The sequence below is a fragment of the Echiichthys vipera genome (assembly GCF_963691815.1).
Source record: "Echiichthys vipera genome assembly, chromosome: 22".
Classification (NCBI taxonomy): Eukaryota; Metazoa; Chordata; class Actinopteri; order Perciformes; family Trachinidae; genus Echiichthys; species Echiichthys vipera.
Window position 1 is genome coordinate 13,110,392 of NC_139847.1, and position 16,205 is coordinate 13,126,596.

Below are 16,205 nucleotides of genomic sequence, written 5' to 3' on the forward strand. Positions count from 1 at the left end.
CAACGGTTGTATACACCTTAATCAAACTTTTGTATATAAATGGATACTTTTAAAAACGTTTTTATAACAAAAATATTAAAAAAGAAATAGTGTGTAAATAAGTTTCAAAGTGGCTAGTGTGAGTTTGCACTGAAAGAAAAAAAACAGAACTGTACACACATTAATAAGCTTATATTTTTAAACTGGTATGTTTTATTAAAGAGTTGATAGAATAAAAAAATACTCAATGGCATTTAATTGCATTAGTACATGATTACACGTGGTTGAAACTGAAGCCTTTAGAAACGCTTTCACACAACAGATCTTTAATTTCAGCTCTTCAATCTAATTTGTTAGAATGATTTGCAATATTAGGAGAAGAACAAAAAGGCAACATTACATGCAGGGTTGATAGTATTAGGAACAACAATAATGCCCTTCTTTGGTGATTTTACAGGGGTAGTGGTACAGGTAATGGTGGAAGTTATGATTTTGACTGAAGTAAAAGTAGCACAAAACTATTGGGCCAGGGGCGTAAATTGTTGGGTCAATGGCCCCTGCCATACCTTCTACCCTCTACTCGCCTTGCTCAGATCAAACCCATTTTCAAATTCAACCTTCTTTTTGATCTCAAATACACACCTGTAATGTTTTGTAAGTGTATCTTCAGGGTGACAAAATCTGGCTTAAGATAAATAAACAGACAAACGTCACCTGAAAAAACTGTCAAAACCTCCATTGTGTTAGTTGCCGCTACAGTAGGAATCTCCAGGACATACACACACACACACACACACACACACACACACACACACACACACACACACACTTTGTCAGAGATACAATGTCTTGAGAATAAAATATTTTGGACAACATAATTAATATATATATATATATATATATATATATATATATATATATATATATATATTCCACTGAAATTCAATAAATAGTTCTGTAAATGAAATAAATGCCAAAACATACGAGAACACGAGAGAAAACAATTAATTTGAGGGGCTGCATTTAAAAATTGTACATATATTATATTTGTCATGTCAAAGGATCAAAATAGGCATTATTTAGGCAAAAGTGAAACCAGTAGCAGGATACATCCAAGGAAAGGAGGACTTTTTTTGGAGTCCATGGAGTGTTTTTTGCTGCAAAGGGGAGAGAAAGATGGCAATTTGATGGCATAGCAGGGCTTTGAACTCAACAGCTATGCCAACATCTTGCCTTCCTTCCTGAACCCATGTGTTGTTCGGATGGCACAGTCCATTCAGGATACCCAACATATTGCAGATGAAGCCATGTTAGACTGAAACAGACCCGCGTTGATCCAGCAGTTTTGTGCGTAATTTAGTATTCCACCTCAAAATCACTTCAAAAACATACTGTGATATATTTCAAAAACTCTTAAATGAAGTTGGGTCCCACAGTCACCATGTTACTAAAATATGGCGCCAAAATAAATGTCACCAAAACTGAAATTACGCAAAAAAGAAACGGAAAAAAAAGCGCACGGCTAAAAGTACCAAGACACCAAAAACACGATCAGTGGATGTTAATAGGAGAAGTGAAGGCCTGCCCCTCCCCGGCTGCCTTTGCCTATTCATCATTCCGCCTACCTGTTGAGGTGTGTTACACTGGAATTCCTCTGTCCACTTCTCCCTCGGCCGTTGTCCCAGATCCATGTGTGTTGGCATCGGGCGTCAGCAGAGTAAAAGTCGGCTGAGGGAAGAGATAAGTCTGCCCTCCGCCGCCCACTTCTGTTGCAGACAGCGTTCAGTGGATGACTGGATCACAGTTTACAGGAGGTGTGTTTGGCGTGGCTTCCTGCACCTTAGGGCGCTGACGAGGAATCCAATTGGCCTCGTTTGTACGTGGACACCCTTCCCAAGAGTAAGACTGATACGTGGAGGAAACCCATTTTGATTTATGATTCTCCCGAAATCCCAAAGTAATGTGTAAAATAAAAAAAAAGCCTATTAATAGTTCTTAATAGTCTAAACCCTACTTCAACTTTTGGATCAGGGGGTATTATAGCCTACCATAGGACATACTGTAAGTACACAGTCTATCAAATGAACTATGTACAGGAACAAATGGTTAGGGTCCATGAAGCCTGGATAGTAAAGTCACAGTCTTGCTGATTTACACACAAAATAAACCATGAGTGCAGGATCTGGTCCGTTAATGAATCACACAGAATGATTCAAAAACTGTCTAGACCAGAACGCTGTGGCCATCCAGGACAGGAAGCCTCATTCTGTGATTGGGCCCTTCATCAGCAACATTGTGTGTAGATGTTGCTGCTGTGAGTGCCACTCATTGATATACAGTGAATTACGCCTTTTAGAGAAGGTTCACACGCATAGCTGTTGCACCAACGACTCATGGTGGTGAACAGACACCGGCCAGAGGAAAGAGCATCCGTTTCCCTCCAGCAGAGGTGGAAGGGAATAAAATACATTGACTTACTGCACTTAGGTTCAGTTTTGTGGTACTCTACTTGAGTACTATACATTTAATACTAATAGTATTATAAAACTGTGGCGTAGTCGGGGACCCTCATGCATCAGATGTATATGAGTCGGTTCCACCAAAAGAAAAAAACGTTTCACCTGTAAACTTCTTCATCAAATGTAAGGTTCAAATGAGTCAGATTGTCTATTATTTCCCAAGAGAAACAACGAATGGAGAAATGCATATAAACCTGTGTATCGGAATTTATTTTTGTCTCATTTCCTGCCTCATTAATCATCTTTTGAGATGATTTTGTGACCCATTGGAGGGGACCGACCCTTAGGTAAGAAACATGTGGATTAAAATAGTTTAGAAGGTAAAGCTTAAACTAACTCCCCATGACCAGCAAAAACAATAAAATTCCACACATGACATAATTAGATTGTTAATCAATGTCTAATTAAAGCAATAAGCCCCCTGTGATTACAACGGGTAAGATTTTGAACATGGGATTTCTTGTAAAGGAGTGTTTTACATTGTTGTATTGTAACTTTTACATATGTAAATGATCTGAATACGTCTTCTACCACTGCCCACCGCAAGATTAACTTATCCTTCTAACTTAAAACGCAATTGATATAAAACTGTACTACATCAGTGATGACGATTTAATTACAGTAGTTTACATTTTTGGTTCACAGTCCAAGTTGAGTTGTTCACGTCACTGATCCCTGACTGTGTTATGTAGATTTTAAATCTACATAACAAATAGCAAACATGTAATTATGATATTAAGTGCGGGATCATAAGCTGATGAACAAGACATCTTTCTTTCTTTTCAAACAATTTGACAATCCTTAGGTTGACTTTAGCTCCTTTGACACTGATGACTCACTTCCAAAAGGTGTTGACGCCGGCCACACCTGTTAACTCCCACAGAGCAAATACGTTAAAGTAAAAAGACAATTACAGGACCTGACAGGGTTAACAATTCCATTACGTACAGTAAGCACTTGTTTATCATGGTTACCGTGTTGTAAATAGAAAGTGCAGGTCATAATCCGCATGGAATTTATTCAAACAGGTAGGCCCATTAAAGCTAAGACTCATAAGAAAGCAGTCAGTCTGTGATCACAGGGAAACTGCAGTGAAATGACATGCAGGCCCACTAATAGGGTGAGAATAACAACTGTGTGCCAGAAACCATTACCTTAACAATAAGTGCTACATATCTCAAGGTGATCTAAAGACAAACCAGATATTTAGGAATTAAGATGAAATTGATAATAAAATGCTGAAACAACGAAGCAATAAAGTGATGGATTCTTCAAAATGCAAGCAACAAATAAAACACACACTGTAAGCACACTAATGATTAGAAAGGAAGCCTCGGCTGCTTGTGACTTTGCTGCAGGGTAAGTGTAAAGGTGCGCCTGGATTTAATAACTGTATACAAGAATCAAAGGAAATTTACTTTGATTTACGGTAACATTATACATTATTTGATTGCGACTATCTACTAGTTACTTCTAGCCACCTCAACTCATGATTTTGTTTTTGCTCATTTAAATTATGAAATTAACACCTTCTACATTTAAACATTATCACATATATGCCCTTATGGGCCTTGATACAAATACACGTAACTCAACAAGATCCCATCATACACATACGTATATATTTATTATTACTGTTTTTAACGCATAAATTGAGAAGAACTGACAGGATTACATTTCCATGTCATTTTATGTTTATATGTTTTTATCTGACAAATTGATTGATTAATGGTCGATTTTTTTACTAATGTTTTTTGGATTGCCGCCACAGGGGTGTCCGAGCAGGGAGAAACCTAAAAATATGCAGGACAGCTGCCTTAGACCATATAACATTTATGAATTCTGAAATGTGTGTTCACCTTTAAAATAAATGAACTTGCATTTATATAGCCTTCCTAGTCTTCCGACCACTCAAAGAGCTTTACAGTACACGCCACAGTTACTTATTCCCAGAGGCTGCCATGCACGGTGCCATCTGCTCCTCTAATCTGATTCTCATTCACACAGCCTTTCTGGAACAATTTGGGTTGTACACCTTGTAACGCAGACTGAGGGATTGAACCACAGATCTTCTGATTAGCTCTACCTCCTGAGCCACAGTCACACAGTCACACTGACCTTTAAGGGCCATTTGACTGAATGCAAGACTTTGTAAGTTAATTTCAGAAAGGCTTACAAACACTTTACTTTCTCCATTTTTGGTGTTATCGACTGAGTTTAAATTGCGATGATGACTGATCAATGCATGTCAGCATGTATGGCTGTTACTGTCCATCATTTTCTCTGTGTTGTAAACCAAAACCCTCTCTCAGACGATTCTCAAGCTGAATCACAGGGCCACATGTGCAACAGTTACAATTCAGATCGACACAGACCGACCCTTTTGTGAGTCACGGTATGGTCTCAAATCCACTGAGGCCCTTTTCTTAAAGAGTCATGAAATAACTCCCCACATGAATCCCCACAAAACAGCCAAACAGAGCACTTTTGGTGATGACTCGCCTGGGTCTAAGATATTTTGAAACTATTCTCTCAGTCGGCCTCGGACAAGCTTGTGACAGGATTTGGCCTGTAGCCTCGTCTGAGACTTTTTTCTTTTTGCTGAGTCAAATGCAAGCACACCCTGTAACGACGAGCAGATGAAGCCACTGAGCAAAGTCTGGCTGATAGTAGGCCGTCCTCGGTGCTGCTAACCTTGCCCTCAGAAGCATGTGGAGTTTATTAACTGCTGGCATATGACTTAGAAAGTGAGTGGGTCTGTCGTAAAATGTTGACTGGAAGAGGGAAAATCCCCAAAGACTATGTCAGCACTGCCATTGAGTCACATTAAAAAAGAATCCTGATTTTATGATTAATCAGCCCGCGCTCCTGACAAGTCAAACATTGTAATGAATTCACCTGATTTGACCTCTTTCGTGCAAACAAGAAAGTGTCTCTTAATACATTCTTTGTACAGATTAATGCTGTTTTGGTGGCAAACTATGAAAAAGTATAAAAAGTGTAAGAGATTATCATCTGATTGTTTAAATGCTAGTTTACCAGGTAAATCCCTTGTTTTCAGGTAGATCTGGCTTAAAAAAGGTGATAGAGTTAAAATATAAAAACTTAAATTGATAACACCTTTTTCTGATTAATTCTCAGTGTGTCAGTTTTGTTGCTTATTGTATGTATTACAGATTCTTAAAGGGAGGTTATTCGCTTGCTTAGGTCATTACATAGTATAAAACAGAAATACATTTTAAAAAAGGGTGTAAAAAAATCTTACACATATTTTAAATAGCAAAGTTGCCATCCCTGTCATTTGCAAATATCAGGTAAAATATATTTAAAATAAATGCCCAAGTCCATGTAGTCAATGTACTTTTCTTAATTGTTATTTTAGCTGAAGCAACAGAATTCAGATTTTTTAATCCAAGAGACAGGATGCTCCACTGTAACCTTTATTCTCCCATTTATTCCTCTGTTTTATTCCATTTCAGCAATTTTTTTAAACGCTATTTATCTTAGTGTTTTTTATCTTGTGTTTATTTTATATCTTGTCTTAATGCATTTTTATAGCCGATGTAAATTCACCTCGTAGTTCAAAGATGCTACACAAATATTGCCTTGCCTTGCCTTACTATCGTGACAACTGCTATTACTAATGATTACCACCACACCTATGATTACTACTATCATTTCATACCAGCTTAAGGTTTCTAATACTAAACTTACATCAAAGGACACACTCATTTTTACTTTTACTGTTTCTGAAGATGTCATCTTTATATCTTCTTTGAACTTTTTCTCATAAATTTAACATAATGTTTATCCGGCCATTGATTTAATGTGCAATATATCTAACTGCATACTGTCATATTTCTGAAGTGTAAAGGGCCATTTGGCCACAAAGAAGCTACTTTGTGGAGAGTATATCCATGTACTGCACTCAACACTCATTAAACACAATAAATGGTGACTACTCGCTAAGCTTAACACTTAGAAAAATCTCTTCTTTCTGCTTAAATTCATTAGACTTACAGTATTACCATGTCTTCCAAAAGAAAGTGTCATGTTAAGCCAGAAAAAAGAGAGAATTCTATCCAGGATTTTAAAACAAATGCCATTAGAAGTAATCACAGTGGTCAAAAGAGTGCAGTCAGTATCAGTGAATAAAACTGTATATTTTTAAACTGGAAGTTAGTCTAGTGGACCTTAACACAGCATGAATCGCCTCATGATTAAGTCTGAATCCTCTGCAAGATTAGTTTCAGGTGAAAGGAAGCAGCCGGTTTACAAAAAATACGGGAATACCTTGGAGAATGAAACACACTTCTGAGGAAAGATCAGAGATGATGCTATGGAAAGTCCCTGAAGAGAGACAACACCCCCCCCCCCCCAACACACACACACACACACACACCCATACTCCCCCCCGCCACCCCCTACCCACACACAAATACACACACCCCAATACCTTCTTTATGTTCATTTATTTTACAGTGTATGTCAAATGTATATTCATATTTTGGAGTACTTCAGACCTCACCACTGTCAATGTTTTATTTACTTTGAGAAATGTCATGCATGTCTTATCAAGTTCAGAAATTCAAACCCAAGGTAGTCTCACCCACTACTTACCTCTTTGGCATTTGAATGTCTAATACAATTGGCCTTTTTTTTCTCAATAGAATATGTATATGTCCTGAAGGCAACGTCACATAGGGGCCCTTTAGTGGCTTTAGTGCCTTGGCTTGTACCCTTTTTCAATTGCGTCCCCATTGTTCCTTGGGAGTCAGTTGAACCATGGACTTGGTAATGAAAAAGTGTCTGTTGTAGGTCAACAGAGAGCCTGACATCCACAGACCCATGATGCATTCACACAGGCTCAGTAGTTTTTCATACTCCATTTCCAGTGAATCAGGGGAAAATGAGAGTATTAGAGTATTTGGGAAACTTTGACACACTTCTAAGGAAAAGCAATGCCATTCAGTAGAAAACTTTAGAAACGCTGGAGGACAATTCATGTGGGTGGACTATCAGAACCACATCAGAAGGATGATTGCATCATTGTTCTTAGTCACATTGAAGTGTCAGGGTTTGATCACAGGAGGGCGTCCTATTCCACAAAAAGTCCTCATGCAGGAAGGTTCTACATGAGAAGTCAAGACAAGCAAATCACCGCCCTTGCATAAAGCTGAAACACAGAATTTCCTCCTATTTTACAGTGCTGATTGCTATTTGAGATCGTAATTGAGGCTATCTCTGTTCAAAAAATGATGCTGAAAATCCTGTTTTTTTCCCATGACAGCTGAGTTTTGGAAGAGCTTCTCAGTAAAAGTGGGCTCCTTCTTTCCAAATCCATAGCAGACGACAGAGACGTAAAGAAAAGTGTAGGTGAACAATGGAGTGTATCACTTGCTTGAAGTGTTTCTTTTTCCTGGAAAATTCAGAGGACAAATGCTTACATAAGGATCCTCAAAGCTGTTTCAGTCAAAAGCAGCTGGACTTGGTTATTTGTGTGTTTTTAAATTTTTTTTTTTTTTTTTACAAATTTTACAAATAAGTTGCTTTTGACTGAAATTGCTTTGAGGATAACGATGACCTGGAAAAATGAAAACATTCACAGGCTTACATAAGGATAATGTACTGCAGGCCAGGTGTGCACTGATTTGCATGTGTTTTAAAAGCTGATCCAAAATCCAACATATTCTGAGTCATTACTGGCAGTCACAACAATGTGCTTTACCATTAAATACTGCAGGACATGAAAAGGGGTACTTCAGATATTTAGTCCATGAAGTGAAAAAAAAAGAAATCTAATTAAAATTGATGCAGCAAAGGCTATTATTGTCTCAAGCCCAAGCAAGAAGAAGTCATGATACAACTGTTACCATAATGGATAAACTGAACTGGATGTGGAAAATTAGTGTAGTGCCCCTTTAGTTCAATAAACAAAGAAAAGCCTTACAGGAGGCCTCTTAACTGAAAAGGTACAACCACAACTTGTTTACCACAACTATGCACTATAGGCTACTATGTATAATTATTGACAGTAATGGAAAACCAGCACAACACATTTTTGCATATTTGAATTATCATCTTTATTTGTTTTATTATATACTTTGTGTTTTTACATAGACATATTTCTTTTACACATATAGATTATATGGTTAATTTGTATCTGTATATATGTACACCTTAAATAAATCTTACATTAACACCAAGAAAATAGAACATTTACAGTGCAAGAATGTTTATTAGTGGTCAACTTTCGTGGGTGCTTACCCTGGTAAACCTCACATGCTAAACCGGTTTGCCTTTTGGTTTTTTTTCTTTTCGATTTTTTTCTCTCACCAGTCACGCTCTCACAACAAAACACCGTGGGAGCTTTGGAGAAAGAAAAAATATATTGTTTTGACAGGAGTGGTTTTCGCAGCGGAAGTGAACAGGTAGCCTATGCATGTGAGCGTGGGGGTAGCAAGTTATCTGTTGACCAGTCTAAGGTATAAAAACTCTTGGAAATACCAGTATTGGCTTTCTTGCCGAGAAGATTGATACCACACTCTCGCCGTGCGGTAAATGTGAAGCTACCAGCTAGCTTAAGTTAGCACAAAGACTGGAAATGGGGATACTTCTCTTAATACATCAGGGGTCATCACTATGTCCCCCGGAAGCGGGTTCCCCAGTTAGGGTCAATGTTAGGGTCTACATAGGCCTATTTGCTGGGGAATTCGGCACTGATTGTAGAAAAAATAACCAGGGAACACAGGACCGGTTCTGTGAAAAGCGGAGAACATCGGACCCTTTTCTTGAAAAAAGGGTCCGATGTTCCCCGGTCACATACAAAGCAGGGAACATAGTACCCAGGGAGCATAGGTACACTCTCATACATCAGTGGGGGAAACAGCTAGCTTAGCACAAAGCCTGGAAACAGGGAAAGAGCTAGCGTGGCCTGCATGTAAAACCCCATTTTATAATTTCTTTACACTTAAAAGAAAGGGGATATAATGTGTTAATTAGTGAGCTCTAGAGGTGCTTGTAGGCGGATATAGTTACCTTTGTACAGAGCTATGCTACCTAGTTTTGAGTATTTTTTACAAGGATAAGCAGACCGACATGGAAGCGGTTTCCATCTTCTCATCTTACTAAACAAAATGCATTTCACAAGAAAGTGGCAAGTAGAAACTAGAGGTGAGGTGTGATCATGTTAACAACAATGCGTGGGAATAACAAATGTGCTCAAGAGGATTTCGCAAAATACATGAGTCATCATAGAGGCTTGTTATTTATTCCGTACGTTGCTGGACCTGGGTAACGAATTCCGTTCCTTCATGTTTGAATGACAATAATAAAGTGAAACTGAAATTGTATTTAAATTGACTCTTTGAATCTGGCTTGTGGAAATGTTCAAGGAGATATACTAGCCTGTAGGAGAGCACACCACACAGAAGAGTTTAACGTTTGACGGTTGATGCAGGGATCAGAGTTTTCTTTTGGCAATCTTTGCCAAATGCCAGAAAACACACCAGCAGCATCACTAAGTCCTACTGAACAGGCATGTTTGCAGTGAAAATAATGAGATGTTGAGCAGTCTAAAAAATAAACGCTTTTGAGTTCTCTTTTTTTGCTCAATAATACTAGGATTTTTTAGGGTAACCAGCCTATCATTGTCCCTTTCCATCCACTATTACAAAAAACGAGGAGAAATAAAATACATGTGTGAACCATTTGGTTCTTGCAAAAAACAGGAGTGTATATTTACAAAGTAAGACCAATAAGTTCTTGGTGTTTCATAATGGATGCATAAAAGTGAACATATATAGTTGGTCTAAGCTCTGTACAGTCAGTGGGTAACCAGCCCAAATGTCTTGCATGCATTTTTCCTCACACATTCAGAGAATCTATTTACTATTATGTTACAGTTACTACGCTGCTGTACAGAGGCTTTGTTGAGGTAAAGCGGGTGTTTCTGGCCAGCTTTAACAGGGAGGGGTCAGTTTTAGGAGAAATGGTCATCCCCTTTTTTTCTTGTGGGACCATATTGGACAGGAAGGACAGCGAGGGACAGACAATTGAGGGGTGGGGTGATGCGATTCTCAACGACACACACACACACACACACACACACACACACACACACACACACACACACACACACACACACACACACACACACACACACACACACACACACACACACACACACACACACACACACACACACACACGGTATATTGCTGTTAAATTTGTGATATCCACATTCTATGTAGCTTAAGGAGAGATTATGATTATGATTTCTATTTCCAGTATAAAACACAGTTTGGTGTATATTTTGTTTTGCAATTAGTTGCAAATACTGGTAGTATAACCTCTAGTCATAGATAAATATAGGAATGGTCATTGTGTGATGACTTCAAATGCAGATTGCACACATGCACACAAAAGCACCTTTGATTAGAAAAGAAATTGCACAAGTTTGATAGATATCATTGACCATACATGTTGACACTTTCTACATAGACTGAGCACTGGTTTGCATTAAGAAGTTATGAAACATGTTTGGAAAAAGTATACATTTTGGTATACAACTTCTTAAATGTTGATTTGTATTATTCACCTCTGAGTGTCTATTTTTACATGCAGTTGACTCCTTGAAACTACTACCTCAGGAGCTTGACTAGCCGGTGAGTTGAGCCCAGTTCTACTGTGAACAAAGCACTACACATTGACTAATCTAAATCAACCATGACGCTTAAACACTGTTTTTTTCAAGTGTATTTTTTTGACATTGACTTCATTACGGAACTTTACTGAGCCTGAAGTACTCATGCCTTTTTTCCCAACCAGTGAAAGATATTGGAGGCTAGCATATATTTTGAGAGGCTACACTTCAGTTAGGCCTTTTTTTTTTTGCCTTTGTCAGTCAGCGTGTGTGAGGCATGACAAAATCCTGTACAATCAGAATCTGTGTTTAGTGGCAAAATAACAAAAGAAGAGCAGATTGTCTAGATGGCTCTACATTAACTAATACTATTACAGTACATCTAATGCTACTTCTATATAATTCAATGAAAAAAGAAACCAAAAATTTAAAAAAGAGGAATCCTCTGAAGAGACATTCAGTGGTGAAAATGACATTCGGCAGGGAAGTGGGGAAGCTTTGACTCATCATCCAGACTGAGTGCATGATGAATTTGCAAATAAGAAATAACAAAGAAGAAGCTTGTCTGCCCGGTGAGAGTGTTTCATCCCATGTTGTTCAGGTGCAAAGCCCACAGGAGATTCTTTCGCTCAATACCATCAAACAGGAAACACGTTTCACCCACACAGTCTGACATTTCCTCATAAACAAAGTCCTATTCACTCTTGGCGATGGCGTCTTAGTCTTAGTGTGGGTTCAAATGTGTTCACAATTTCAGCTCAGCCACTGCATTAATTATTAAAAGTTTGTTTTTTCCCCCCAAAGTTCACAGGAGGTCATTCTCCTCAACCTTTCAGGCATGGTCTTGATTCCGGCTTGTCTAGTGACACTAATGGCATGCATAATGCTTCTATATTTGGCTGGTACACCCATCCCCCTCATCCCCCCACCCCCACATGCCAATTAAATAATAATAATAATAACATTAAATAAAAATCCACTCAGGTTAGGCCTACGCTAAACTAGCCAAGCCAAAGTCTTGTGCCTGTGTTGGTTCAACCCCTCCTCTCTACCACCTGTTTATTGAAAATATCGGTAGAATCCTTTTTTTTCATATTTTTTATAATCTCTCATCCAGTCGTCCTTAATCTTCTTTCGTTCCTGGGGTAAAGGATCACAAGGGCCAGGTGAGAGCGATGGCAGACAAGAAGAATGGTTGTGTTGGTGGTGGTTGTGGTGGTGACGAGGGAGAGGAAGCGAGTCCTTCGAAGGTCCTCAGACAGACACCGGACAGGTAATGACCTTGTCCTCAAGCATGACGCTGACCACCAGGAAGACGAAATACAGCATGAACATGATGAAGCCGAGCAGCTTGCTCATGCGCCACTTGCAGGCGGCGATGGAGATGATGACGAAGAGGAGCATAATGAAGAGTAGCACGATGGCACAGAAGAGGCCGTTGGAGCTGACTTGCACCGGTTTCATGCCATTTATAAAGGACCACATGAGCCAGGGGAATGGCAGTCTGCGAATACACAAACACGTTAGTTATTTAGTAATTATGCTTCATGTAATAAGATTCAACAATACATGTTTTTCATAGATTTTTCACAAATTGTATTTGATCAAACCCAAGTTTAAAATGAAATCCTGGCTAACAAGGACGTCTTAGATAAGAAGCAGGAATATGACGCTGGTTTGTAAAGCAGCATATTTTCTGGCCAAGACTTGTTTTCTTGTTGATATCACGTTGCTCACACTCAGCAGAGCAACAACAATAAATACTAAACAAATAATACATTTGTAATTCAGTCGAAACCAAATTGAAGAGCAACTTGGCAGCAGCTGAAAATCTTGTGTTTGCTGACATACAGTTTTATCTTTCACCTTGCAGCAGTGATGTAAGCAGCCTGTTCTCAAGCCCACAGTGTCAAATACCCATACACCCGCTCGTATTTTACACTTGAGATTTATCCCAACAAACACTGTATCATGTTAATGTAAGAGATCTCAGGACTCATGGTCAAAACGTTATGGCATATAATATGGTATTAAAAAGAGTGCACAGAGTCAAATCATGCTGAGATGGCATACCCAACAGTGATGTCAAAGATGTTGGAGCCTACAGAGCTGGATACAGCCATATCACCCAGCCCCTTGCGTGCCACAATAACACTGGTGATGAGGTCAGGGATGGAGGTTCCAGCTGCTAATATAGTCAGGCCCATAATCTCCTCTGTAATCCCAATGGTCTCTCCAACCTGCAAAAAAGAAAAAAACGAAACTAAGCTTTTGGGTAAATAAGACCTAATCTTTTGTTCAAGTTATTTTTAATTTACTCGTGATGCTTTAGAGGTGCCAAAAGTGTAGCTCTGACTATCTCTTTATATTGAATAAGACAGCTGTAATTATGTATGAGTGGGTGGATTATAGAATATGGTTTAACTATAAATGTCAAGGATGGGAAATGGAGAGAAAAGACAACTGCATATTGCCTTTGTTTTTTTGACAAGGATTATGCTTATTTTAGGATTTTACAATGTTCTGGGACTGCTGTCATGATCACATAACATCCAATTGTCATGTCCTAGGGAGTGAGCAAGTCTTTGGGAATCGTGTACCTGGTGAGCCCACCACACCATTAGATAGGAGAAGGCTGCAATCCAGGTGATGGCACCCAGGAAGGTGAGGGGAAAGAACTTCTTTGATGTCTGAAGGACACAGAAGGAAAAAGAGTGCATAGTGAAATTAGCAGCAATCACACAGATAGTGACTCCACACTTATCCATCCAAAGAGAATGGTATTCTTGTTTCAAATTTTTTGAGAACTCGGCCTCACACACCGGCTTCCTGACGTCAGGCAGCGTTATCCACAGGGGGAGGACGATAGGAATGATTAAGAGGTAGGTGAGGCGCTTGCGGGCGGACTCGGGCCAGGACAGGCTCAGAGGCTGGTCGTCCTCCTCCTCATCCTCAGCCTGAGAGGACCACCAAAGAACAGAAAGAGGGAAATAAGTTATAAGTTATATTTGGTAGCATACCGGAGAAGTTACCCTTCAGGGCTTTCTTTCAAGGGTTTATTTTAACCCAAGGAACTATATTTTCCTAAACTTAACGAATAGTGATGTTGCCTAAATTAAAATTTCTTGCGGAACTTTTAACTTCTTCAATTTGTAACTGGGATTGCCACATAAAGCTTACATGTTTGCATTATAGACTGTATATAAAGCTGGATGGCTTGGCAGCTCCCCAAAAGTGAGGACAAATATCATAATCACCATAAACCCAACCCCCCTTCATGTTAGTGGATGGGACGTTGGCCAAACTGAAAAGTCAATGTCATTTGAATCAGAATCGAATCAGTCATTTGATGATATGGGGCTATTAAGTCTGACGTAACACCCTTTCAAAATACAATTTCCTGGTCCAAACGAGAACCATTACGATGGCTTCTTTCTTCAGTGAGACACCTATCAGCAATAGGAAAGTGGTAAAATGACAATCACATTGTGGTTTTTACTTAGAACTGTTCAAACAAAGCCATTGAAAACAGCATTGTGGAATGTGTACTATAGATATACCAGGCTTGGACCGGCTAGGGCCCGAAAATTGTATTTTGAAAGGGCGTTACGTCACAACTTAACAGACGGATAAAAAAGGGGTGAAACATCTTGATTGAGTTACGATTGTTCGGGCTAGTGTTCGGATGGGACTCTGATTCCACCCAATCCCTACTGCACAGACTCTGGAATCGAACTGGAATATTTTGGCTTCACTTTTGTACACTGAGAGGAAGTGGAGAAGTGTTGTTCATCTTCATATACAGTCTTTGGTCTCCACATATCATACAATCTTGGAAGTAAATGTCAGGGGAATATGAGGAAAATAGCACACTAAGTTGAGTCAAGCTTTTTAAATTTTCTTAAAGGGATCTTGGAAAAATTCGGAACAATCGAAGCTTTTTCATGACCTTGATAACTAGTCTCATTGGTATACACCTCTCCATAGCAACTATCCAGGGAGGTAGGCAGCACTCTTGCAACATATGTACTTGAAGAGGGAAGAGACAGCACAGAGGTGAACAAAAATTGATAGCAGGACCTGGAAGTGCATATGCCCTTGCTCTGCAATGCCCTTAAGACAGAGGACTTTGATGACTGATTTGGGAGATTGCACTGAGCCTGAAGGGCTCTGCCTCTTCAGTCATCAGGGGATCAGCACTTCTGACTGCTGATGCCGGCTGCACAGGCAGACACCCCACAGCCTGATTGGGCCTGCCACTGGAATTCTAAGTGAGCCAAAGACTGTCACCTCTGTGCAGATCAGCATCAAATAAAGCTGTCACTGTCTAAAGATGACACATACTGAGGCAAGGAATACAATGAAATCATCTCTAGCATAAACCATAGACTGTATAATAGAGATGGATGTAACTGCTGTGACGTCACCCATTGTTTTGTGGACTACCGCTTTGAAGCAAGGAGAATGCCTTTTGACCGTCGCCATCTTGGGGTTTTTAAACCAGATGTGAGCATATTTGGACAAGGAGGCGATGCTGGTGAGGAGTGCTAAGTAGTGCCAGGCTGCGCTCAGCTGTTGTTTCAATGATGCTGCACTGCACTAAATGCTAAAGAGGAAAACTGACTTTTCAACTGGTTGGCACAAGTCATCCTGTGGATGCTGGTGGCCGAGTCCGAAAACTCCAGTTGCTGGCGCTGTTCGCTGTAGTGACACAGAGCTGGTTCAAATTGGCCAGTTTTTCAAATGTTCACAGCTAACGCTTGCCCTAGCTCAGTTAATAAGCTTTGTTAGCAAGATGCAACTGAACGCTGATCAAGACATTTTCAGGTTACTATAATGTTACCATCAACTCTTAAGGGAAAACACACTGTGAGAGGTTCAGAGTCCTGAGACATTAACACAGACAACACCCATAAACAAGTTAACGGCTATTTTAATGTACACAGTGGCGTGTGTATGTATTGCTAAAATTGTACCCTCACGCTAGCGCAGCGACCTGGGAAATCACAAGGTAGCCACAGCCTAAAACATCCCCTGCCTTATTTTCAATTTTTTCTCTAAAT

At 39.4% G+C, this 16,205-nt stretch overlaps 1 protein-coding gene across 1 annotated transcript in view; it reads right to left on the bottom strand.

Moving 5' to 3' along the window:
• Positions 1-12,168: 12,168 nt before the first annotated feature.
• Positions 12,169-16,205, bottom strand: part of LOC310964431 (solute carrier family 24 member 2) — a 43,521-nt gene continuing 39,484 nt past the window's right edge. The window contains exons 8-11 of the mRNA XM_083937560.1: positions 13,965-14,099; positions 13,743-13,832; positions 13,216-13,382; positions 12,169-12,646 (exon numbers count right to left, since the gene is read on the bottom strand). Coding sequence (XP_083793686.1) covers positions 12,397-12,646; positions 13,216-13,382; positions 13,743-13,832; positions 13,965-14,099 — 642 coding nt within the window. The 3' untranslated portion in view covers positions 12,169-12,396. The remainder of the gene's footprint in view (positions 12,647-13,215; positions 13,383-13,742; positions 13,833-13,964; positions 14,100-16,205) is intronic.